At 44.7% G+C, this 25,598-nt stretch overlaps 1 protein-coding gene across 6 annotated transcripts in view; it reads left to right on the forward strand.

The window, feature by feature from the left end:
- The first annotated feature begins 1,129 nt into the window (after positions 1 to 1,129).
- MKNK1 (MAPK interacting serine/threonine kinase 1) overlaps positions 1,130 to 25,598 on the forward strand; it is a 42,552-nt gene continuing 18,083 nt past the window's right edge. For 3 of the 6 annotated variants that reach the window (XR_012160502.2, XM_073357815.2, XM_073357818.2), the window contains exons 1-7: positions 1,130 to 1,288; positions 6,790 to 6,852; positions 14,612 to 14,717; positions 19,002 to 19,103; positions 20,005 to 20,102; positions 21,880 to 21,959; positions 23,754 to 23,827. Coding sequence is in view for 5 of the 6 variants with exons in the window: in XM_073357815.2 (XP_073213916.1) it covers positions 1,283 to 1,288; positions 6,790 to 6,852; positions 14,612 to 14,717; positions 19,002 to 19,103; positions 20,005 to 20,102; positions 21,880 to 21,959; positions 23,754 to 23,827 (529 nt within the window). In the remaining variant the exon portion in view is untranslated. Of the gene's footprint in view, positions 1,289 to 3,538; positions 3,948 to 6,789; positions 6,853 to 14,611; positions 14,718 to 15,040; positions 15,165 to 19,001; positions 19,104 to 20,004; positions 20,103 to 21,879; positions 21,960 to 23,753; positions 23,828 to 25,598 lie in introns of those variants that run through there. The other 3 variants (XM_073357816.2, XM_073357817.2, XM_078854127.1) reach the window with 3 other exon arrangements.

A 25,598-nucleotide genomic window follows, 5' to 3' on the forward strand; every position in this document is an offset into this window, starting at 1 on the left:
TTGCCTGTTCTGTTCATTCCCTCTGGGGCAGGGGTGGCCAACCTGGGGCTCCGGAGCCACATGTGGCTCTTCAGAAGTTAATATGCGGCTCCTTGTCTAGGCACCAACTTTCCAATGTGCCAGGGGGTGCTCATGGCTCCACCCCTGGCTCTGCCATGGGCCCTGTCCCCACTGCACCCCTTCCCGCCCCCTCCCCTGAGCTGGCTGTGCCCTCACTCCTCCCGCTCCACCCCGAGCCTCCTGCACGCCACGAAACAGCTGATCAGGAGGGAGGGGGAGACGCTGATCGGCGGGGGTGCTGGTGGGTGGGACGCGCTGGGAGCAGGGGAGGGGAGCTGATGGGGGGCAGCTGACGTATTACTGGGGCTCTTTGGCAATGGACATTGAATCATAGAAACATAGAATCTCAGGGTTGGAAGGGACCTCAGGAGGTCATCTAGTCCAACCCCCTGCTCAAAGCAGGACCAATCCCCAATTAAATCATCCCAGCCAGGGCTTTGTCAAGCCTGACCTTAAAAACCTCTAAGGAAGGAGATTCTACCACCTCCCTAGGTAACGCATTCCAGTGCTTCACCACCCTCCTAGTGAAAAAGTTTTTCCTAATATCCAACCTAAACCTCCCCCACTGCAACTTGAGACCATTACTCCTCGTCCTGTCCTCTTCCACCACTGAGAACAGTCTGCCACCGAGCATTGGTAAATTCTGGCTCCTTCTGAGGCTCAGGTCGGCCTCCCCGGCTCTGGGGCACCTGGCATTGGCCACCGCAGGCAGCCGGGATCCTGGGCTAGACGGCCTGTTGGCCTGACCCCCTGCGGCTATCTACCCCCGAGCAGAACTAGCCCCCGCCTCGCCTCCTAGCCACAGCCTCCCCCAGCTACCCCCCAGCCAGGACCAGAGCCCCACAGACTGGGGGGGGGCGTGGCTCCCTCGTGGCTTGCGATGGGCTCCTCCCCCCGCCCCTTTCCCCGCCCGTCTGCACTGCGCTTGCGCGCCGCTCCCGCGCTCCCCTCGGAGCGCCTTGACTTGAGCAACTCCCCCCCCCGCCCCGCCCCGCCGCCAGCGATTGCATCTGCGCACGATTTCCCCGCCTGTCCGCGGCGCGCTTGCGCACATCTCCACCCCCTTAGCCGGCTTGCGGCGCCGCTCTCCGGCCCCCCGTGCGCCTGCGCTGAGCTGCTGCCTCCCAGCCTCCTCTGCGGCGGTGTCCTGGCCTCAGGGCGAGTCGCCAGCGCCGCCCCCTGCCCCTGGCGAGGTGGCTGAGAGGGACGTGCGCCGGCCGCGATGGAGGTAAGGGGGGGGGGGCGCTCCGGAGCCCCCCACGGGCCGGGGTCCCCTCCCCCACTACACCCCTTATCCCCCTAGGCCGGGGCCCCCTCCCCCACCCCTTATCCGCCCCGGCGGCCCCCACCCCTTATCCCCCCTAGGCCGGGGCCCCCTCCCCTCCCCTTTCCCCCCTCCGGGGCGCCCTAGTGGAGCTGCCGGGGCCCCCTCCCCCACCCCTTTCCCCCCCCGGGGGCCCCCACCCCTCCCCCACTCCTTATCCCCTCTAGGCTGGGGCCCCCTCCCCTCCCCCACCCCTTTCCCCCCCCGGGGGCCCCCACCCCTCCCCCACTCCTTATCCCCTCTAGGCTGGGGCCCCCTCCCCTCCCCCACCCCTTTCCCCCCCCGGGGGCCCCCACCCCTCCCCCACTCCTTATCCCCTCTAGGCTGGGGCCCCCTCCCCTCCCCCACCCCCTTCCCCCCCCGGGGCGCCCTAGTGGAGCTGCCGGGGCCCCCTCCCCTTTTCCCCCCTAGGCAGGGGCCCCCTCCCCCACCCCTTATCCGCCCCGGGGGCCCCCACTCCTTATCCCCCCTAGGCCGGGGCCCCCTCCCCTCCCCCACCCCTTTCCCCCCCGGGGCGCCCTAGTGGAGGTGCCGGGGCTCCCTCCCCCACCCCTTATCCGCCCCGGGGGCCCCCACTCCTTATCCCCCCTAGGCCGGGGCCCCCTCCCCTCCCCTTTCCCCCCTCCGGGGCGCCCTAGTGGAGCTGCCGGGGCCCCCTCCCCCACCCCTTTCCCCCCCCGGGGGCCCCCACCCCTCCCCCACTCCTTATCCCCTCTAGGCTGGGGCCCCCTCCCCTCCCCCACCCCTTTCCCCCCCCCGGGGCCCCCTCCCCCACCCCTTTCCCCCCCCGGGGGCCCCCACCCCTCCCCCACTCCTTATCCCCTCTAGGCTGGGGCCCCCTCCCCTCCCCCACCCCTTCCCCCCCCCGGGGCGCCCTAGTGGAGCTGCCGGGGCCCCCTCCCCTTTTCCCCCCTAGGCAGGGGCCCCCTCCCCCACCCCTTATCCGCCCCGGGGGCCCCCACTCCTTATCCCCCCTAGGCCGGGGCCCCCTCCCCTCCCCCACCCCTTTCCCCCCTGGGGCGCCCTAGTGGAGGTGCCGGGGCTCCCTCCCCCACCCCTTATCCGCCCCGGGGGCCCCCACTCCTTATCCCCCCTAGGCCGGGGCCCCCTCCCCCCCCACCCCTTTCCCCCCCGGGGCGCCCTAGTGGAGGTGCCGGGGCTCCCTCCCTCACCCCTTATCCGCCCCGGCGGCCCCCACCCCTTATCCCCCCTAGGCCGGGGCCCCCTCCCCTCCCCTTTCCCCCCTCCGGGGCGCCCTAGTGGAGCTGCCGGGGCCCCCTCCCCCACCCCTTTCCCCCCCCGGGGGCCCCCACCCCTCCCCCACTCCTTATCCCCTCTAGGCTGGGGCCCCCTCCCCTCCCCCACCCCTTTCCCCCCCCCGGGGCGCCCTAGTGGAGCTGCCGGGGCCCCCTCCCCTTTTCCCCCCTAGGCAGGGGCCCCCTCCCCCACCCCTTATCCGCCCCGGGGGCCCCCACTCCTTATCCCCCCTAGGCCGGGGCCCCCTCCCCTCCCCCACCCCTTCCCCCCCCCCCGGGGCGCCCTAGTGGAGCTGCCGGGGCCCCCTCCCCCACCCCTTTCCCCCCCGGGGGCCCCCACCCCTCCCCCACTCCTTATCCCCTCTAGGCTGGGGCCCCCTCCCCTCCCCCACCCCTTCCCCCCCCCCGGGGCGCCCTAGTGGAGCTGCCGGGGCCCCCTCCCCCACCCCTTATCCGCCCCGGCGGCCCCCACCCCTCCCCCACTCCTTATCCCCTCTAGGCTGGGGCCCCCTCCCCTCCCCCACCCCTTTCCCCCCCCGCGGCGCCCTAGTGGAGCTGCCGGGGCCCCCTCCCCCACCCCTTTCCCCCCCCCCGGGGGCCCCCACCCCTCCCCCACTCCTTATCCCCTCTAGGCTGGGGCCCCCTCCCCTCCCCTCCCCCACCCCTTCCCCCCCCCGCGGCGCCCTAGTGGAGCTGCCGGGGCCCCCTCCCCTTTTCCCCCCTAGGCAGGGGCCCCCTCCCCCACCCCTTATCCGCCCCGGGGGCCCCCACTCCTTATCCCCCCTAGGCCGGGGCCCCCTCCCCTCCCCTCCCCCCACCCCTTTCCCCCCCGGGGCGCCCTAGTGGAGGTGCCGGGGCTCCCTCCCTCACCCCTTATCCCCCCTAGGCAGGGGTCCCCTCCCCCACCCCTTTTCCTCCCCCGGGGTGCCCTAGTGGAGATGCCGCCCCCCCCCCGGGGCGCCCCAGTTTGGGGCCTGGGGCAGTAAGTGGAACTCCAGTGGGAGTTTTGCCCGAGTAAGGACGGGGTGGGTTCGGCTTTGGCTGCCGCTGCAGAGGTGACAACAGCCTCGCCACCGACTGGTGTTGGGCTTGGCCAGCAGTGCCCTGGGCGAGGAACCGAGCTGGCAACCGTTCTGGGTAACACTGGGCTCTACCAGCCGAGTTAAGGTTTTGGTTTTTCTTCTGATCTTGGAGAATCTCGGCTTTTGTTCTGAGATAAGCATCCAGGGCTTCACTGAAAGTATAGTGTGCCCTGTAACAACAACAGCAACAAAAAAAGTTTCCAGAACTATAGCAACTCTTTGAAGGTGTGTTTTGCATCCACGGCTATAAATCTGCATCCTAGTATTATCACTTGAGAAGCAATACAATAAAACTGTACAGCAATATAGCTGAACGTTTGGGAGCTGAGGACTATGTGAAGGAGCTTCAAGTCTTGGAGCCCCATGTTTGCAACATAAAACAACATGGAAGACTCTTATTGTTTCATGTATAACTACTCCCTGAGAGCAGCAAACTCAGGGTATTCTGAGGAACAGCCGTGTTAGTCTGTATTCGCAAAAAGAAAAGGAGTACTTGTGGCACCTTAGAGACTAACCAATTTAATTTAAAGCTCATGCTCAAATAAATTGGTTAGTCTCTAAGGTGCCACAAGTACTCCTTTTCTTTTTTCAGGGTATTCTGTAATTTATATAGCAAGACATGCTGTGATCCAATTGATGTTTCCTATTAAGAATATATTTTGATGGGGGAGGGAGATGGGGAAATATACCTGTCCCTATGTTTTACTGTTAAAATAAATATTTACTGTTTTTTAGATATTTTAATTAGGGCTGTCTAGCAATTAAAAAAATAATTGTGATTAATTGCGCTGTTAAACAATAATACAATACTATTTAAATATTTTGGATGTTTTCTACATTTTCAAATATATTGATTTCAGTTACAACACAGAATACAAAGTGTACAGTGCTTTATATTTTTGATTACAAATATTTGCACTGTAAAAAAACAAAAGAAACAGTATTTTTCAATTCACCTAATACAGTACTGTAGTGCAATCTGTTTATCATGAAAATTGAACTTACAAATGTAGAATTATGTACAAAAAATAACTGCATTCAAAAATAAAACAATGTAAAACTTTAGAGCCTTTACAAGTCCACTCAGTCTTACTCCTTGTTCAGCCAGTCCCTCAGACAAACAAGTTTGTTTACATTTGCGGGAGATAATGCTACCCCCTTCTTGTTTATAATGTCACCTGAAACTGAGAACAGGCCTTCACATGGCACTGTTATAGCTGGCGTTGCAAGATACTTATGTGTCAGGTATGCTAAAGATTCATATGTCCCTTTATGCTTCAGCCACCATTCCAGAGGATGTGTGTCCATGAAGATGACGGGTTCTGCTTGATAACAAGCCAAAGCAGTGTGGACTGATGCATGTTCATTTTCATCTGAGTCAGATGTCACCAGCAGAAGGCTGATTTTCTTTTTTGGTGGTTCGGGTCCTGTAGTTTCCGCATCGGAGTGTTGCTCTTTTAAGACTTCTGAAAGCACGCTCCACACCTCATCCCTCTCAGATTTCGGAAGGCACTTCAGATTTTTAAACCTTGGGTCTAGTGCTATAGCTATTTTTAGAAATCTCACGTTGGTACCTTCTTTGCGTTTTGTTAGATCTGCGGTGAAAGTGTTCTTAAAACGAACATGTGCTATAACATGAAATATATGGCAGAATGCGGGTAAAACACAGAGCAGGAGACATACAATTCTCCCCCAAGGAGTTCAGTCACAAATTTAATTAATGTATTATTTTTTTAATGAGTGTCATCAGCATGGAAGTATGTCCTCTGGAATGGTGGCCGAAGCATGAAGGGGCATATGAATGTTTAGCATATCAGGCACCTAAACATCTTGCAGCGCGCCGATTACAGAAGTGCCATGCGAATGCCTGTTCTCACTTTCAGATGATATTTTAAATAAGAAGCAGGCAGCATTGTCTCCCATATATGTAAACAAACTGGTTTGTCTTAGCGGTTGGCTGAACAAAGAGGAGGACTGAGTGGACTTGCAGGCTCTAAAGTTTTACATTGTTTTGTTTTTGATTCCAGTTATGTAACAAAAAACCCCCAACATTTGTAAACAGCACTTTCATGATAGAGATTGCACTACAGTACTTGTATGAGGTGAATTGAAAAATACTATCTCTTTTGTTGTTTTTATAGTGCAAATATTTGTAATAAAAATAATATAAAATGAACCCTGTATACTTTATATTCTATGTTGTAATTGAAATCCAATATATTTGAAAATGTAGAAAAACATCCAAAACATTTATAATAAATTTCAGTTGGTATTCTATTATTGTCTAAACAGTGTGATTAAAACTGCAATGAATTGCAATTAATTTTTTTTTGAGTTAATCAAACAAGGTAACTGCGGTTAATCAACAACCCTAATTTTAATCCCTGCTACTTGGAGTTCAGTATTTACTATATTTTTCTTAAAAAGAAAAGGAGTACTTGTGGCACCTTAGAGACTAACCAATTTATTTGAGCATAAGCTTTCGTGAGCTACAGCTCACTCAGGAAAGCTTATGCTCAAATAAATTGGTTAGTCTCTAAGGTGCCACAAGTCCTCCTTTTTTTTTTGCGAAGACAGACTAACACGGCTGTTACTCTGAAACCTATAGTTTTCTTCTATCTTAAAAATAAGAATTGCAAACCCTCTGAAACACGTTGAAAGGCTGTCCAGTTTCAATGCAGGTATCTCTTAGTATCTGGTAAAAATTCTATCTTTTGTGTTCTTTTAAAGCAGTATAAGATGAATCACAGCAAATGCACGACAGAAACAGTATACTGTTGTTAACTCCTGCATGGAAGTATGCTACTATCTCAAAAGGCTGTTCAGTAGCCAAAACTTAGCCCTATCCACTGTGATGCTAGGAGCTCTTGTACATGTAATTTAAAACAATAGTGATTAAAATATTTTTATATTTATGCTCAATTAAATGGCCTTAAAAGCTTTTTTCAAATAAAGAAACTACATGTAGAAGCTCATATGGGTTTTTCAGCGTATGTTCTGATGACTGAGGAAGTAGGGAATGCACTTTGACATTCTTCAAAAATAAGTTCTTCTTTATTCCTTCTAGATGCCCGATATTGTCAGGCAAAATAAAATTGCGGAACTGAAGAACTTCCTCTGTTCTTCTAAGGTAAAGCATATAGAGTATTAACGTCACTCTTACTGCTGACAAATTTCACATTATGTTTGATCCATGTGCCTTGACACTTGCATGCATTCTGAAGTTGTATATTCTCAGTTTTGGGGAAAAACTTGTTCCAGTATGCAGACAGTTTAAGAACTCTTAACTAAAATATTGCTTTTAAAATTAACTTTAAAAGCAGTCTTAAGAATTCTTTTGTCAACCTAGCTACCGCCTCTGGGGGAGATGGATTAACTATGGTGAGCCCGTCCTGTCACTGTAGTGAGTGGCTATGCCGAAATGCTACAGCAGCACCACTGTAGCGGTTTAAGTGTAGACCTAGCTAGAGCCTGTGCCTTACTGGAAAAATATTTTTGGCATTGCTCCTTTTATATGTCTGTAGTTCTGATTGTCTGTGGAAAGAATTCTATGAATGAAAACAAGTTGCTGTAGTATGAGAACTGGCTCAAAGGTAGCAAGTCGGTTTGTACACGTGATGTGGGCTACAGCTCGGATTAACTCTAACTTTAACTGAGTAAAGACTTTAAAAAATACAAATTGCAGAAAAAGCATCCTTGGTATCAGTATGGCAAAGTTTGAGTGGGCTCTCTAGTAAATTTAGATTTAATTTAAAAAAATATATATTTCAGTACCATGTTTGACTTTCTCCCAGTTCCAGATGCTTTGGGGGCTTTTAAAAAAAGATCTTTGGTGACTAAACTGCAAATGATTGGAACAAAATGCATGAAATCTTGCTGGTTGGCCTTAAACTGAAAATTTTCAGGTCGGATACTAAATTAATACTCAGTTTTAAATATTAACTTGATTATTGATTAGCCATCGTGACTCCATAGTTGAAAACTAGTTATGACAAAGGTAAAGTAGTGTTAGCCTGGTTACAAATTGTCAAATGTAAATGGATATTTGGCTATTAGTAATATTTGTATTGAAATGAAATACCATCTATCTTTACTAGTTTATATACAAGCAAAACAAAGCCAGTAGTGGCTTTTACCTGAAATACCCAGTATTTTGAAAACTACAATATTTAAATTCTAGGATTGTCAGAGAGGGACATTACATATTGTTTCAGAGTTGCTCTACTGACAATAATGGTAATTCTATTAATGTGTTGCTTTCAGGAACCTCTGTAATTTGTCACTATGCTAAACTGAAATTATTCCATCTATAGCAAGTCTAAACTCTGTCAGTGAATATTTTAGTCACTACTTACTGCTAAACTAAACCTCTCATTTTTTGTAAAGAACAATGAACTTTCATAATGTAAAACTATTGGAATATACAAATGATAGAATTTGTTTTTAGAAGAGGAATCTAATTATGGTAAGGGAGAATTCCTTTACATCACAGAAAAGATCATTACTGCTTGATTGAGGCAGTATACCATAAAGTTGGAGGGATGGAGTTCAACATGGTTCAGATTCATTCAAGATGGAGTTTAACATGGTTCACTCTTTCTAACGAATCAGAATTAAAAGTACAGAAAGGTAATACAAGGAAAAATCACTTTCTACCTTCTATACTTAAAATATTTATTGGTTGTAAATTAGCAACTATAGATAGGGCTGTCTACGCTACCACTTTTGTCGCTATAACTTATGTCACTCGGTGTTGTGAAAAAAAGACCCCTCTGTGTGACACAAGTTACACTGACAAACGCCAGTGTAGACAATGCTATGTAGGCTGGAGAGCTTTTCCCATAGCCACCACCGCTCGTGGAGGTGGTTTTATTATGTCAATGGGAGAGCTTTCTCCTGTCGGCATAGAGCAGCTACACAAGCGATTTCACAGTGGTGCAGCTTCCTTGGTACAGCTGTGCCGCTGTAAGCTCGCTAGTGTAGACATGGCCTAAGGAAGGAAGTATGTTTTATAGCTTGACTTCCAGTAAGAAATACCATATCTGATTTGAGTGAGTCTCTTAAGAGCAGGAAATTAACTACTCTTGTAGGTACATGAAATTTTAAAAGGAAACCAAAAATCCAAAGACCACTTCCTAGAAAGCGTCCATTTCTGGTTATATTTGAGTAATAGGAAATTAGCTGACCAAATTAGAGTTTGATGATTCATTCTGAGATCACTAAGAGTTCCCTAAGCAATCAAATGTAGAAAAAAAACATAATGCTAGTCTTTCATATGTGGCCATCAAAACTGACTTACCCTGTATATTTTTTCTGTAACTTAAAACAGTTCAACAACATTCTGATTTGAGATTCAGAGAAATTGACTTGCTTAAGTCAAATTAAGTACTATTACTGTTATCTTTTTTTTAAAAAGTAACTCCGCTTGAATTCCAAAATAACTTTGTAACTTAATTCTTACTGAAACGTGATGAAGACTGCTTATCAATGAGTGCTTATTTCCCTTGATCAGTAGCATTAAACAGCCTTTCCTGTTAGTCCAACGTATTTACTTCTCTGAAGGAAACTGGAAAGCAGGTGATCCTCAATGCATTAAGCAATTGATATGCCAGGGAACCCTTGCATGAGACTGACCCTCTCATATTAATTTTCTGCTGAATGAAACACTGGCTGCTGTTATGCCTTCTCAACCCTAATATTGATTTGCAGTTGAGTGCAGCCAGGTCACTGGTTTTCCCATTTCCCCCCCCCCCCCCCCCCCAAAATAAATAAACTGGATAGTTTTCAATCTTATTTCCCTTGCTAACTGACTTATTGTATTATGTTGTGCAAGTCACTTAACCTTACTTTGCTTGCCTCTTCACCGGGCCAATAGGAATAATTACTCTTGCCTACCTGGCTGATATTCTGCGAACATTTTTAAAAAGATGTATAAATGTCTATGTTAATATAGATATATCTCCACTGCAGAAAAATCTGTGGTAAAAGTACATGACCTTCTCCCAAGAGGAAATTTAAACTTTAGAAGCAGCAAATATTTTGTCCTAAATTCCACTATGTTCTCTAACAGCGTTCCAACAGGTATCAATGAAGATGTAACCACAGATTTGAGATGAGAGGAATCAGTTTTAAAAATCAATCTATGCTAGCCTGAAAAGTGTGAGATTGACCCATTGTGAGAGGACTTCACTCTCCATGCCACAGAAACCCCATGGTTACCTTGCAAGAGAGGTGGGTAGCTGAGCAGCGATAGGGTTGGCCTCGCCATTCAGTGTACACTTGGAAGATGGCTGATCAAAAGCAGTGTGGAGGCCATTGCAGAGGAACTGTAGAGGACAGGCCACTGGACTCATTCTTATGCTGATGAAGCAGCAAAACCCTCTGCAGCCAAGGTCACTAGACTTCCATTATGGCTATAGCTGGGCTGGATTGCAGCTGGCCATGGTAGACTTTATCACATTTACCTTTTGACAGAGCCAGATTACTCAGACTTTATGTAGATTTTCAGAATTTCATCCCAAAAGATATTAAATTCGTACATTTCGTCAAGAATGTGTGGGATATTTTTCTGTCTCATTTTTCATCATGCTGTTTAGGTCACCAAAGTCCAATGCTAACTATGATAGCTAAGGCACTCCCTACACCACCCACAGGCAATCTTAATTACTAGAGTGATTTGTCAAATTATTAATATAGATAAGTGACCAATAGCTGTGCCTTTTCTTTGACGGAATTTGAAACGAGTATCTTCCGTCTGTGTTGTAATGTTGCCCTCCATAATGCTTTATGGAAATATGCTTATGAGTGTGAATATGATGCAACTGGAATATGCTTTGTGCAAAAGGTCTCTTGTAAGATATCATTACAAAGGTTATGATCTACTGTGTGTTTTCATCCCATTTGTTTGCATGTATTATTTCTATGTCTGGAGTTAGGAGAATAAGATATAAACATATTAAGTTTTAAGGGTGCTTCAGAATCAATGACCTGTAAACGGCTCTGTTTACTTGCAAACCTTCCTGAGTACCTGTGGGCCTGGAAGAATGGAGGCTGGGATCTCACAGGACATGTGACCATGTCACCTGATACTGGAATCCATCTAAAACCCGGTGCTTTTCCATGTAGAAGGAGGGGTGGGGACCCAGAGAGACAAAAGATTCCCGCCTCATGCCAAAGCTACAAATGGGGGTGGAGTAGGACAAGGAGGGCTGCCAGTCATGAGAAAACCCCTAGTTTCCACCTAAGATGTCTTCTGGAACTAACAAGGACTGTATCAGGGGCAAGGATTGGTCCAGACTAGGAAGAAGTCTAGTCTGTGAAAGAAGCCTATTGGAACATCTCTGAGGGTGAGATTTTACCTGTAATCAGTTTCTTAATGTATTAGGCTTAGACTTGTGTGTTTTTGCTTTATTTTTGTTGGTGACTGACTTTGTTCTGTCTGTTATTACTTGAAACCAGTTAAATCCTACTTTTTATACATAATAAAATTACTTTTGTTCATTAGTAAACCCAGAGTAAGTGATTAATACCTGGGGGAGTGTTACGGTTCCTTCCCCACTCTGAACTCTAGGGTACAGATGTGGGGACCTGCATGAAAACCTCCTAAGCTTACTTTTACTAGCTTAGGTTAAAACTTCCCCAAGGCACAGATTATTTTACCCTTTGCCCTTGGACTTTTGCTGTCACCACCAAACGTCTAACACCGGTATTATTATTATTAGGAAAGAGTTAGTTTGGAAACGTCTTTCCCCCCCAAAATCCTCCCAAATCTTACCCCCTTTTTTCTGGGGAAGGTTTGATAAAATTCCTCACCAATTTGCATAGGTGACCACAGACCCAAACCTTGGGATCTTAGGAACAATGAAAAAAAGCATTCAGTTTCTTAAAAGAAGAATTTTAATAGAAGAAAAAGTAAAAAAGAATCACCTCTGTAAAATCAGGATGGTAAATACCTTACAGGGTAATTAGATTAAAAACACAGAGAATTCCTCTAGGCAAAACCTTAAGTTACAAAAAGACACAAACAGGAATATCCATTCCATTCAGCACAGCTTATTTTCTCAGCCATTTAAGAAATCATAATCTAACGCATATCTAGCTAGATTACTTACTAAGTTCTAAGACTCCATTCCTGTTCTTTCCCCTGCAAAAGCATCACACAGACAGACCCAGACCTTTTGTTTCCCCCCCCTCCAGCTTTGAAAGTATCTTGTCTCCTCATTGGTCATTGTGGTCATGTGCCAGCGAGGTTATCCTAGCTTCTTAACCCTTTACAGGTGAGAGGATTTTTCCTCTGGCCAGGAGGGATTTTAAAGGTGTTTACCCTTCCCTTTATATTTATGACAGGGAGCAAGCAGTTGTGCATATCTCTCTGTCCATATAGAGAGCGGACAATTTACCCTGTGTAAGCTTTATACAGAGTAAAACCGATTTATTTGGGGTTTGGATCTCATTGGCAACTGGGTGTCTGGGTGCTAAAGACAAGTAACCTGCTGAGCAGTTTTTAGTTAATCTGCAGTTTTGGGGGCATGGACCAGACCTGGTTCTGTGTTGCAGCAGATTAGCATGTCTGGCACAACAAGACAGAGTTCTGGAGTCCCAGGCTGGCAGGGAAAACAGCTTCAGAGGTAATTCCAGCATGTCAGGTGACAGTCCCATTGGGGTCTCTGTGACCGAACCCGTCACATGTGTATCTGTGAATCCTACTCTATGTTGCAACAGTTGACTTGACTGGAGCAAGAGACATGATTTAACACAATGCTCTAATGAATAGTATGATTTCTAATTGTTTTTTTCACTCTGAACCAGTTCATTTCTCTACATTTGGCAGCCTGTAATACACTGTGCTTAAGCCTTTTCACAAGTGTTTGTAACAAAGTAATATTGTTCTTCTGTGACTTCACCCAGTTAGCATGTTCCACTAAGATCAACACCTGCTAAGCGAGTCCTCTTTGGCTGACACTTGCAATTGTGACTTATGTAGGTAACTTTCTGGGAGGGTCTTGGCTGAAAATTCCTGAGAGATTTAATTCTGGATGCCCCAAGTTAGGCTCCTCAGTGTCAAAATATGGCTTGACTTTCAAAAGTGCTGAGCTCAAACAACAGCAGTGGAATTCTGTGGGAGTTGCAGGTTGTTCAGCATCTTATTGAAAATCTGGCCACTTCTATTCAGGTGCCTAGTTTTGGATTTTAGTTTAGCTGTATGCAACCTGGCTTGAAAATGTTTGCCCTCTGTAAACAAACCAAAATCCCAGGAAGAAAAGTGTTTATTCTGTTTAGACTACCTGGACTACTCTACCAGGGAGGGCCACCTGTTTGGTGCTTATCGGCCAGCAGAAACAGGATATGAATTTTTAAGCCCTGGCTAGAAAAAGTCTTAAGAAGGATCTTAGTGAGTTGCAATTCTGGAAGGGAGTCTTCTCACTTGTTTCCACCCGTTACCTGTGACTGTAGTGAAATTCTATTGTCCAGTGTATTGTCATGCTTATTTAACTACTTACCTCGGTGGGCTGAGTGTGTGTGATGCCAGCTATTTGTTCTCTGCATTGGCTTTTGATTTATTTCCAGGTGACAACTCAGCACATTGTTTATCATCTATGAAACTCCAGAGAGTCTGGGTCCAGATTACTATTTGTATTCCTCTCTTTCTCTCAATGCCCTACCATGACAGTTATCTGGTGCTATTTGACTGTTGGTTGCTAGGGATATATTGTTGAGCATTGGTGGCTCCGCTTTTCGATAGAAAATCCCTAGCTGTAGAAATTGCTTGCTCAATCTCATGGTTTGTCAGAGCCTTCAAGATTGGTTGCAAGGTATGTCTTTAAGTGATCATTTTGGAGACTCTTGTGCCTGCAGCCAGGGCATTTTCGGATGGGAGGTGGGGTGAGAGATTCTCCTTAATCTTTATCCCTCGATGCTATGGCAATTGGAACATAATGTAAGGAATGTGCTGAGAGTGCGGGGCTGATACTCAACTGATATAAATAGTTGTAGCTCCATTGAAGATAATGGAGCTATGGCAGTTTTGTGTCAGCTGAGGATCTGCCCCAGAGTATGCTAAGGTTGCCTTTCTGACTCTTGGCTTTCTCGTTTGTACATCTCTGTGGAGAGTGAGAAGTTGTACTAGTCATCTAAACAGGATAGTAAATTTCCTTGGGGGAAGTTGGCTTTGTGCCTGAGGACTGGCCCAAGACTTGGGAGATCTGTGTTCAGTTCCCCGGGTCTGTCACTGATTTCATGTGTGACCTTGTGCAGTTCACTTAAGCTCACTGTGCATTAGCTCTCCATGGGAAAACAGTCTCTTTCTGCTTTGCACATGACTTATGAGGAGAGGCTGAGGGAACTGGAATTATTTAGTCTGCAGAAGAGAAGAATGAGGGGGGATTTGATAGCTGCTTCCAACTACCTGAAAGGGGTTCCAAGGAGGATGGATCTAGACTGTTCTCAGTGGTACCAGCTGATAGAACAAGGAGCAATGGTCTCAAGCGCAGTGTGGGAGGTTTAGGTTGAATATTAGGAATAAACTTTTTCACTAGGAGGGTGGTGAAGCACTGGAATGGGTTACCTAGGGAGGTGGTAGAATCTCCTTCCTTAGAGGTTTTTAAGGTCAGGCTTGACAAAGCCCTGGCTGGGATGATTTAGTTGGGGATTGGTCCTGCTTTGAACAGGGGGTTGGACTAGATGATCTCCTGAGGTCCCTTCCAACCCTAATGTTCTGTGAGTCTATGATTCTATGCTTATTTTTGGATTGCAAGGTCTCCTTCTGCTGTGTGTCTGTACAGAACCTAGAGCAACAGGACTCCAATCTCTGGAGCTTTTAGGCACTATTGTAATATAAATAACAAAGGTAAATGATTTGTGAATCTAAATATGCTTTCGTTTCTTTTTAGTTACAAAATAATCCTACTTCAGCAAGTCCTGTTTTTGAAGCAAATGGTAATCAGCCTGTCTACTCAAACTCCCTTCTTGCAGTGAAGTCAATCCAACGCAGACCAGGTATCCACTTTTTCTCTCTCAAGTTCTTATGCTGGTGTCCATCACTGTAGTACCCAAATGCTCCGCAGGATTTCTTTTAAAGAAAGATAACTTTATATCCCTGTCTTTCCAACCCAGGTGATTAGAATCAAGGCTTTTTTTGGTTTGGGTTTTTTGGATATGTGAGAGAGGAGTATTTATTTGTGGGGAAGCTATGTCGACAGTTAGGTTTCACTGCGTCCAGAACTTAATGCAAAACTAGGGTCATTTTTACCTCTTCTAGTAGTGTGTTCTGTGGTCTTGTTCCCTCCTCTCTGAAATTCTGTCTTCTGCACCCATGTCAGTGCCATTCTTCTTGTCAGTGGATTCATTGATCCAGTGGAACGTAGGTGTTGTAGGAGGCCATAGTTGTGGAAGAAGGCTTTTCTCGTGTATCCAGGACTTATCCCATGGAGGACTTTAAATATTGTATGTATTGAACATTGGCTCTAATACTAAGCAAGTTTACCTGTGTGTAGGCACTTACTAGGGATGTAAAAGGTTAGCCAGTCTTGTTGGTTAACACACCTCAACTGTTAACCCCGGGCCGGCCAGCTTGCCGACCCTAGCACTTGCAAGAGCAGCAGTATTTGAGGCTTAGGTAGACTTGCTGCTACAAAATGTGTTCTCCCCATAGCTTGTTCCATCGTCCTTTCGTATTAAACCTAGAGAGGAGAGCTTCACCTCTTTGGCTCGAATGAGAGCTGCAATGCCTAGAACCAACAGAAGGAAAATGAGAGTTTGAATCCTAGTTTCCCTCAGATTCTGTCATCTCTTGTCAGTCGGCATAGTATGTCTTTGTTTTCACTGTTGACAGAAGGCCTGAGAGTTCTCCAGCTGAAGTCAGTGGAAGAATTCCCATTGATTTCAGTGGAAGCAGGAGCTAGTCTATACTGTTCTAGACCAGCAGTTCTCAAACTTCCTTGTACTGTGACCCCCTTCTGACAAGAAAAATTAATACAGTACCCCAGGAGGGAGGACTGAAGACTGAGCCCCACCTCCCCGGGCCGGGGAGGGGCCAAAGCTGAAGCCCCAGGGCTTCTGCCCTGGACAGCAGGCATGTAACCTTAGCCCCGGGCGGTGGGGCTTGGGCTTGGGTTTTAGACTTGCTAGGTCCCAGGGCCAACGCCTGCTTTGGTGACCCCATTAAAATTGGGTTGCGACCCACTGTTTGAGAACCCCTGTTCTAGACCCTCCAATACCAGGCCCAGGATCAACTGCTGGGAAGATGGGGGAGTCATATCTGAGGGAGAAGGTTAAACCTCTGAAACCATTACCATTAAATGGGTGATATAGTTGAATGTTCCCATTAACTGTCAAGTCTTACAAGTGTGAAGGCTTGTTCTTAACACTTACTCCAAAGTATACTCCATTAAGGAGGTGAGACCCCAAAACAAGTGGCTGGGATAAAGGAGTTTTCTCATGTCATTCAAATTGCTACTTGGGCTTAAGCATAGGGGTGGCTTATCAAAACAGAGTGACTAATGAGAACAAGACTGCACCAAGCTTCCTCCTTTCTGTTGAAACAACTTTAAGAAAAGGAAACTAGGTGTCCTCATACAGAGGTATCCTTATCAGATCACAGGCCAAACAAAAAGCTAATTAACAAATCTTGTGTCCCTGTTTCTGCACAAATTTAGTACAGAACGCAAGTTGAAAGTGACAACTTTTCACTAATTCAAGTTACATTTAAATGACTAGTTTACTTTCTGGTGTGAGGAAGCATCTCTTTGAAGCTTAGGTTTTAGTCTCATTGGGGTGTATCTAAAGTAACATTGATCTGAAGATGAGAAACTGAAAGATGATTGTGGCTTTGAGTGATGCATTAAGTATTTCAATGAGTGGCACTAAAGCAACACATATTTTTCACCAATTTCCAAATCACTCTAGTCTGAAAATTTTGTACACAACATATGGCAGTTATAAGTGATTCCCATAATTACTATCACTGAAAGGTGTTGGCAGGAAAAATGCTTTTCTCTGTATTTCATCTTATTTTGTGCCTTTGACAGCACTTTGTGTAGTCTATCTTACTCTTAACTTGCATAGCTTCTTATTCTGAAAAGACCTCTACAAACATCACTGGAGAGCAGAAAAACCCTTATTTTAAAATCAATAATAAATCAAAAGATGTATTATTTATTGGGTGCTTCATTAGAAATGAGTCTTTTTAAAAATTGGTTAAGTAAGAAAAAAAGATTTAAGTTGACAATATCTCCTTAACTTCTACTCTGCTTCCTTTTGCCAGTATGCTAGAATTATGCCTCCTACAGGAATTTCTGTTTTCTGTGGCACAACACAGCAGCATGTTATGGGTTTTTTTTTTAATTTTTAATTTTTTTTAAATTTATGTAAAATAAAATAGTGAATTATTTGCATTTCATTCTTTAGGAATCCTACCTACAAGAATTCTGGAAAATGGTTGACAAGGTTATGGCAAAACAGTACTTATCCGTTTGAACACTGATTTTAGCTAGCATGGTATCTGTCATCATGGATAGACCTGATTAGAGGCATGGAAAAGCTTACACGTGCAGAGACAATGAAAAGATTAGGCCTGTTTAGAGAGACTAATAAAAGGGGACATGATACGAGTATATGAAATAACGAATGGCATAGAAAAGGGAAATCTGATGCTCCTAGTTACCCATTCTCATAGTACAAGAACAAGAGGATGTGTGGTGTTTGATTTGTTTTTTTTTGTACACAATGCAAATTAATGGCAGAGAGTGGGTGAGGTTATTGAGTCCAAACAAAGGCATAATAAGGTAATGAGGACTAGACACTGATAGGGATAAAATCCACAGTTACATACATGAGAACAAAATGTAAAAAGGGTATGTGTTTCAGGGCATAAGTAAACCACTGATCTGCGTTTAGAAACAAACATCCCCTATGGACAGGTTATTGCATAATTGTTATGGCTTGCACATTTCTGTGAAGCATGTCCACTGTCAGAGCTGGGGAATGAGCTGAAATGGAATAGTAGTCTGATTTGGTATTTTAATTGTCTTTACAAGTCTAGTCTATGTTCCTCCATTTTTCCCACAAGTCTGAGATTCTCTGGGCTTGGCTACACTTGCGAGTTACAGCGCAGTAAAGCAGCCCTGGGCGCCCTAGCTCACTACCCGTCCACACTGACAAGGCACGTAGAGCAGCGCTGCTGGTATTCTACCTCGGTGAGTAGAATAAGGTTTGCACCCCAGCTGGAGCTCCGCAGTGCCAGTGTGGACGAGGTGTTGCATTACTGCGCTCTGCTTGACCTCCGGAAACGTCCCATAATCTCCTTAAGTCAAGTGGCCACTCTTGTCATTGTTGTGAAATTGATGGCAGGAATGCAGAAATGCCGGTTGGGTGAAAGCTCCGTTTGGGAGAGCGCTCTCTGAGAAAAAGCAAACATTTACTGTTTGCTTTGAGTGAGAGGGAGGAGGGGGGGGTCTGAATTTACAAGACAGCATGCTTACACACACTCAGCACCCCAAAAACCTACTCTCTCTCCCCCCACATACACACAATACACTCCACCCCACGCCTCCATTTGAAAAGCATGTTGCGGTCACTTGCATGCTGGGATAGCTGCCCATAATGCATCGCTCCCAAATGCCGCTGCAAATGTGGCCACACCAGTGCGCTTGTTCCTGTCAGTGTGGACAGACTGCAGCGCTTTCCCTACTGCACTCTCCGAAGGTGGGTTTAACTCTCAGCACCCTACATCTGTAAGTGTAGCCATGCCCTCTGTGCCTTCCTGTTCCTTGTCTCCCCCACTTCCCAATTGCTGCTATGGGAACCCCTTTTTTCTTTTTAAACAAAAGGACTGGAAAAAGTATTAAACATTGTAGCTCTCTGCCAACACCTGTGTACTTGCTGTGAATCCTGCTAACCCCCGGGATCTTTATTAGGTGATGGAGGCATGCAGGTGGCTCTTGCAGCAGTCTGAGCAGAGCTGTTTGCAGGGCTGTCTTAGTACACACCATGGTAGCAGGAATAGGAGCTACTTTCGCTGTAGCTGTATGCTAATTGCTTGTATTTCTGTCCAACTTATCAAACCAGTACTACTTCATGTGTGTGTTTAATTCGCATCCAAATTGTCTTGTCTTTTTTTTTTTTTTTTTGCTTCCTTCTGATTTTGGGGGAGAGATGTCCGCCTGTAATGATGAAGAAAAGCAGTGAACATTTTGGATAGTTTAAGAGCACATATGCAACCCATGTTGATTTCCTCCTAACATAGGGTAGGTTTGTTTACACTGCCATTATTCTGCCACACAGAGATGGTCAGCAGTCAGCCTCTCACCATCGTAGATAACGGCAAAAAGAAAAAGAAAAAAAGGAGGACCAGAGCCACAGACCATCTCCCAGGGAAGTTTGAAGGTTGGTGTCAATTTGCAATGCCTCTGATTTATAATGTCTGTATCCTCTTGGGCCCCTTGCAATTTTCTAAGCAAAACAGTTGCTGTTCACCAGTGCAGTGAAAATTAACATGGCTTCATCTTTTATTTCTTCATCACTTGTTTCCTTTAGTCTTCGGTGCCTTTATGCCTTGCAGTGAGCTCTTTGCCTTTGTATTTCCATTGTAAATTTGTTTTTAGAATGGGCATGGTGCAGAACATCTAAACAAGTGTTTGTTTTTTGAGAATATTTGCATACAAATTGTTTGTTAAGTAACGTGTACCTGTATACATAAACCATTTTAGAACAGCTCAGTGTAACTGAACTGATCAATAAAAAAAAAAAACCTGTGCAGAAAATAGCACTGAGTGAAAACTAAAAACTTGAGGTAGTTACCCTAAATATCGTTTTAGCTTTAATATTTAAATTCAGGCAGTATTTATTCTATAGATTTCTAAACCTAGAGCATTTTCTGATTAAGAAATGATGAAACATTTTCCTCTTTAGAAAATCAGCCCTCTGTTTTTAATCTTCGAATCCCTAATTAGGTAAGAAACTGAGAACATAGGAAAAGTGGTTGAGATTCCAGCATTCATGGAGTTAGAAACACTTTCTAATATTAATAGGATTGCAGTTTCACTCCTACAAGGAAATCCATTTCCATGTTGTTTGGGTGGCGATCAGAACAGATAAAAATTGAAGCGTAAGTAAAGCTGATGCATCTAAGTGATAATGCTGCATAAGTGCAACTTCCCCAGTTTATTACCAAGGGAGTTCTCATAGTTGCTGTTGTATTAGGGGTGTTCATCAAAACAGTAGCTTGTCTTTACAATTCACCAAAATAGTTCTGCTAATGTTTGCTTTGTGCTGATTTTTCTGGCAGACTTGTACAAGCTGACTGCTGAGCTCCTTGGTGAGGGAGCATATGCCAAGGTTCAAGGTGCTGTTAGTCTGCAAAATGGGCAAGAATATGCAGTAAAAGTAAGTGTAGTATTCAAGGAGGCAGTGTTTTCATTTGTGTCTGCATATCTTGTTCCTCACGCTGAATCAGTGATAGTGTACCTTCAATAATTGAGTAAGGAATACATAGAGCTCTGTTTATTTCACGCTCCCCCCCCCCCAAAAAAAAAGGGGGGGGGGAGAAAAGTCAGTTCTAGTGATAAGTAGCATTGATAGACATTCCGTACCATGCCCTCTCTGGAATGAACTGAAATATTTTAGCAGTGGACAGAGTTCACACAGTAATATACCATGTAATGGTTAGAATTCCATTCAAAATAGGACGGAAAGGTAAAGGCAGTAGAGTCTAACAGCTGGTGTTTTAATTTATGAAAGTGGAGGCAAAAAGGTCCATCGGAAGCATTTTTCTTCAACTTGTTTGAATAGCTTGTCATCTGCCACAGTGCTCCAATCTTTCTGATTGGAGGGTAGTCTAGGGTGGCCTATTAAATAGCTGTGAGCTTTTGACATATCAGCTCAGTGTACAGAGCGCACCATCAACCACTATAGTTACATTTATTGCTCTTTCCCCTTCTGAGTATAGGAAATACCTTGGTAAAGGTAAATGCTATGATGCAACAAACTCTTTAATGGCACCAGCCTTGGGATTGTAGAGTATTTGTGACCAGCTTTTAGAAAGAAACATTTTGTGCCTGTAGGCAGTGATTAATTGCAAGTAAAAATGGTAATATCTAGACACCTCACTACCTGATTGAATAAACACTATATCACTTGTGACACAATATTGGAAACACAACAATGGAAGTGGTTTTGAAGCCTCTTTAAAAATCTGGCCTTGTAGATACTGAAAGCCTTTATCTTTTGATTTGTTGAAGTTAAAAACTGAGATTAGAGCATTAACAATTTTATGAATAAACTACATTAAGGTACATACCTCACCGATGAATCTGGCTTCTGAGCTTTCCTTTTTTATGGGTGAATTTTGTGCTTGTGAAAGTGAGAAACTATAATATTGGGTGTAGCCAGTGATAGAACCTGTAGCTACTTCACAAGCTTCCAGCTCACACATCTATCATTTAATTGCAACTTTTTTGTAACATCCTTGCCTTTCCAGTCCTCACCCTTTTGTTTTTACCACTGAGCAGTACCTGAAGTGCAAAATTGTATTGCAACTTCCTGGTATTAACAAAGATTTGCTCAGACCTGTGAACGCATCACACTTGACTAAGTTATTGCATTAACTAACCAGCTCTCATCTTGGAATGAAGTCAAAACTGCGTCATTAGATGCCTGTAATAACCAATTCTTCTCTTTTGGTTGCTAGATTTGAGTCATGCCATAAAACTTTCTTGTAAAAACTCAAAAGGGTTTCCTTTTCCGGCCACATAAAATTAAAATGTGGTAATTGGGTTTTGAATGTCCCTTTTTCTCCTCTTTTCCAGTTCTTAGATTGCCCTCATTCCTGTAGTATCTGAATGCCTCCCAGTGCTGCATTAAGTGCTATGACTAACGCCTTCACATGTTTCAGAGTAACAGCTGTGTTAGTCTGTATTTGCAAAAAGAAAAGGAGTACTTGTGGCACCTTAGAGACTAACCAATTTATTTGAGCATGAGCTTTCGTGAGCTACAGCTCACTTCATCGGATGCATACTTCACATGTGAAATTAGACAAGCCATGGATATTTCCCTGGGACAGGGCATGACAGGATTTGAACCCAGGACCTCTGAACCCAAAGCCAGAACTGTACATGTGGGCCACAGAGCCATTTTTAAATATAGATTCCAATTCTTTTACCAGATAATTGAGAAAAATACCGGACACAGTCGGAGTCGTGTTTTTCGTGAAGTAGAAACATTGTATCAATGCCAGGGTAACAAGTAAGTATTGCTTATTTTTGTCTTTAGGAGGTGTCTCTCGGAACTAATGGTATAGGAAGAGACAGAAGTGCATTTTTCTCCCCCATATCAATTATAATTTAGCCTTAGTGTTTTGAGTGTGTAACTCACATGCCTACTACATTTTTATCTGAAAGTTTAAGAAAATATTTGGGGGGGGGGGAATGAAATTTTAAAACTCTTATTAGCAGCCAGATCAGCATGGAGGTAATATGCTTGAATGTTAAATGGCTTTCATTCCAATATTTTTTTTTAAAAGTCCCATATTTGTCTGAAATTACTTAGATACAATTATCTTAATATTTGCAGTGTTCCTTATTATTTGTGTTCAGCAGCAGGATTACAGCTCCACTGTGGCAGGCTCTGTACAAACACATTTAACCATGGAAATACTGTAGAAATGGAGAAAATGTTGAATTATCAAAGGCAATTGAAAGAATGACCACCTCATTAAGCATCTTTTTCATACTGCCCGGTGTTACAACTTCTTTTGTAAGGCCATTTCTAAAACAACTGGTAGAACTTGTTAGATTCTTTGAGGGACGTGTCGTATCTCCATTTCTGGTATGCACCTAACAATGCATGTGCATCCAATATGTGAGTGATTTAAAAAATGAAACTTTCATGACAACGTGCAAAGTATGAATTTCATGCTTACTTAAACGCAGACTGATCTTGTGTGTTTGTAATTCTTAAGGCAATGAGGGATGTTTATACTTTCTGCTGCAATGAACACAGCCTAGCTAAGCAACTCTTAGCTATGACCTGTTGGTTATCACACTGAGCCCAAAGTCTACCAGATAGATGTTGCTGTCTCCTTCAAGCAGTGTTAAGTTCCACTCTATGACTTACAGAGGAGAAGAATGGCGAGTAATTATTTTTGTTCTTGCCTTCAGGACAGACACACTGTTCCAAATTATTAACTGCAAACTATTACAGCTCATTTTTCTCTGTAGCCATTCAGCTGTTCTCTTTTTATAACCCTGCCAAGTAGACTACTTTATGTTTCAGTGATGTGAAATTTAAGTAGTGGAATCTGACCTGTGTAAAGTGAACATACAATTTTTTTAATCCCACAGGCTACAAATATAATCTATTTCTCAATTAGTACTTTCATTTTTCGGTTACTTCTAGCACTTCATATTTTTAGCATATATATAAATATATTACACACACACAGACAGCATCATCCTAACCAGCAAACCATCACCTTGTCTGAGACACCTCATTTGACCCCCTTTATACAAGATTTGGTGCCACGACAGGACCTTGGTTGCAACAATGTTTCTGTATGGTCCCAGTTCAAGTTAATAATGTCACAGTAGTAAATATGCCCGGTGGCCTGTGATGGGATGTTAGATGGGGTGGGATCTGAGTTACTACAGAGAATTCTTTCCTGGGTGTCTGGCTGGTGAGTCTTGCCCACGTGCTCAGGGTTCAGCTGATCACCATATTTGGGGTCAGGAAGGAATTTTCCCCCAGGGCAGATTGGTGGAGCCCCTGCGGGTTTTTCACCTTCCTTTGTAGCATGGGGCACGGGTCACTTGCTGGAGGATTCTCTGCTCCTTGAAGTCTTTAAACCATGATTTGAGGACTTCAGTGGCTCAGACACAGGTGAGGGGTTTGTTAGAGGAGTGGGTGGGATTCTGTGGCCTGCGTCGTGCAGGAGGTCAGACTAGATGATCATAATGGTCCCTTCTGACCTTAAAGTCTATGATTCTATATTTAACACACTTTTTCCATTGTTTGCTTGTTGTTTTTTATTTTCTCTTTAAGGAACATTTTGGAGCTAATAGAATTTTTTGAAGATGACACAAGGTATTACCTTGTCTTTGAGAAATTGCGAGGAGGTACTGTACATATTTGTGCATTTTTATTAAGAGTTAGCTTGATCTATCATTGTCTCAGTGTTTTAAAGAGAACTCTTTAAAACAGGATGAAGGATTTATTTTAAATGCATGATAAGGTGCATATTGATGTAGCTGATCATACGTTTACAGATCATCTGCTTTATAGTTAAATAATGAAATGTTCAACTTATTTAGGCTGGAAGATTTGGAGTATAATTATCAAGTCAAATAGTATCCATAGAGAAAGGGGGAAAATAGGATGAAATTTCAGAAATGTTTTGCATGATCTTAGCAGATCCAGACACCTCCGGATGTCACGCTGTCACATTGACACAGCACTCTCTGTGGCAGCATTTTATGTCCTAATAATATGATGTAGATGTTCAGTGACTTATTATTTTTCTGGAAGGCTATGGGGAACTGTTGTAAATAATACTTTGTTTCTGGCTTAGAACACTGAATTATAACAGCTTGCTTATGAGTCTTTTGAGGACTTGTCCAATTAAGCATGCTTGGGCACTGGTTTTCAATAACATGGAAACTGATGGGTTAGTAAGGAGGATGCCTTAACCACCTCACAAGGGAGTGTGCTTTCTGCCATTGCTAGTCAGGCAAAAGTGGTGCTTGACAGGAGACAGTGCTGGGGTATATGTGTTTAGCAAAACATTAGATACAAATTTTCCCTTGAAACATCAGTAGTTATGACATATTTCAAAAAGCAAGATGCTTCTCTTGTCCTTTTAAGATGCTGCCTGATAATGTCCCAAAACTCTTTGATGTTGAATTCTTTTTTGTAGGCATTGCAGTCTTCCCATACAAGTTTAATTAGATAAGGCTTATCTCAAATAGAAGATGGGAACGGTCTTACATTAAGTGCATGCTTTGAAAGCATGAGTCCCCTTTCCGTCTCCCTTCCCGAATAACTTGTAACTCATTTTATCAGAGTGTAATAAAGGGGCTGTGTGTATAGCTCCTGTATCAGTTGGGTAGGGGTGTGGGTGTATCATAGAATCATAGAATATCAGGGTTGGAAGGGACCCCAGAAGGTCATCTAGTCCAACCCCCTGCTCAAAGCAGGACCAATTCCCAGTTAAATCATCCCAGCCAGGGCTTTGTCAAGCCTGACCTTAAAAACCTCTAAGGAAGGAGATTCTACCACCTCCTTAGGTAACGCATTCCAGTTTTTCACCACCCTCTTAGTGAAAAAGTTTTTCCTAATATCCAATCTAAACCTCCCCCACTGCAACTTGAGACCATTACTCCTCGTTCTGTCATCTGCTACCATTGAGAACAGTCTAGAGCCATCCTCTTTGGAACCCCCTTTCAGGTAGTTGAAAGCAGCTATCAAATCCCCCCTCATTCTTCTCTTCTGCAGGCTAAACAATCCCAGCTCCCTCAGCCTCTCCTCATAACTCATGTGTTCCAGTCCCCTAATCATTTTTGTTGCCCTTCGCTGGACTCTCTCCAATTTATCCACATCCTTCTTGAAGTGTGGGGCCCAAAACTGGACACAGTACTCCAGATGAGGCCTCACCAGTGTCGAATAGAGGGGAACGATCACGTCCCTCGATCTGCTCGCTATGCCCCTACTTATACATCCCAAAATGCCATTGGCCTTCTTGGCAACAAGGGCACACTGCTGACTCATATCCAGCTTCTCGTCCACTGTCACCCCTAGGTCCTTTTCTGCAGAACTGCTGCCTAGCCATTCGGTCCCTAGTCTGTAGCTGTGCATTGGGTTCTTCCGTCCTAAGTGCAGGACCCTGCACTT

Source organism: Lepidochelys kempii, chromosome 8, assembly GCF_965140285.1.
Source record: "Lepidochelys kempii isolate rLepKem1 chromosome 8, rLepKem1.hap1, whole genome shotgun sequence".
NCBI lineage: Eukaryota > Metazoa > Chordata > Testudines > Cheloniidae > Lepidochelys > Lepidochelys kempii.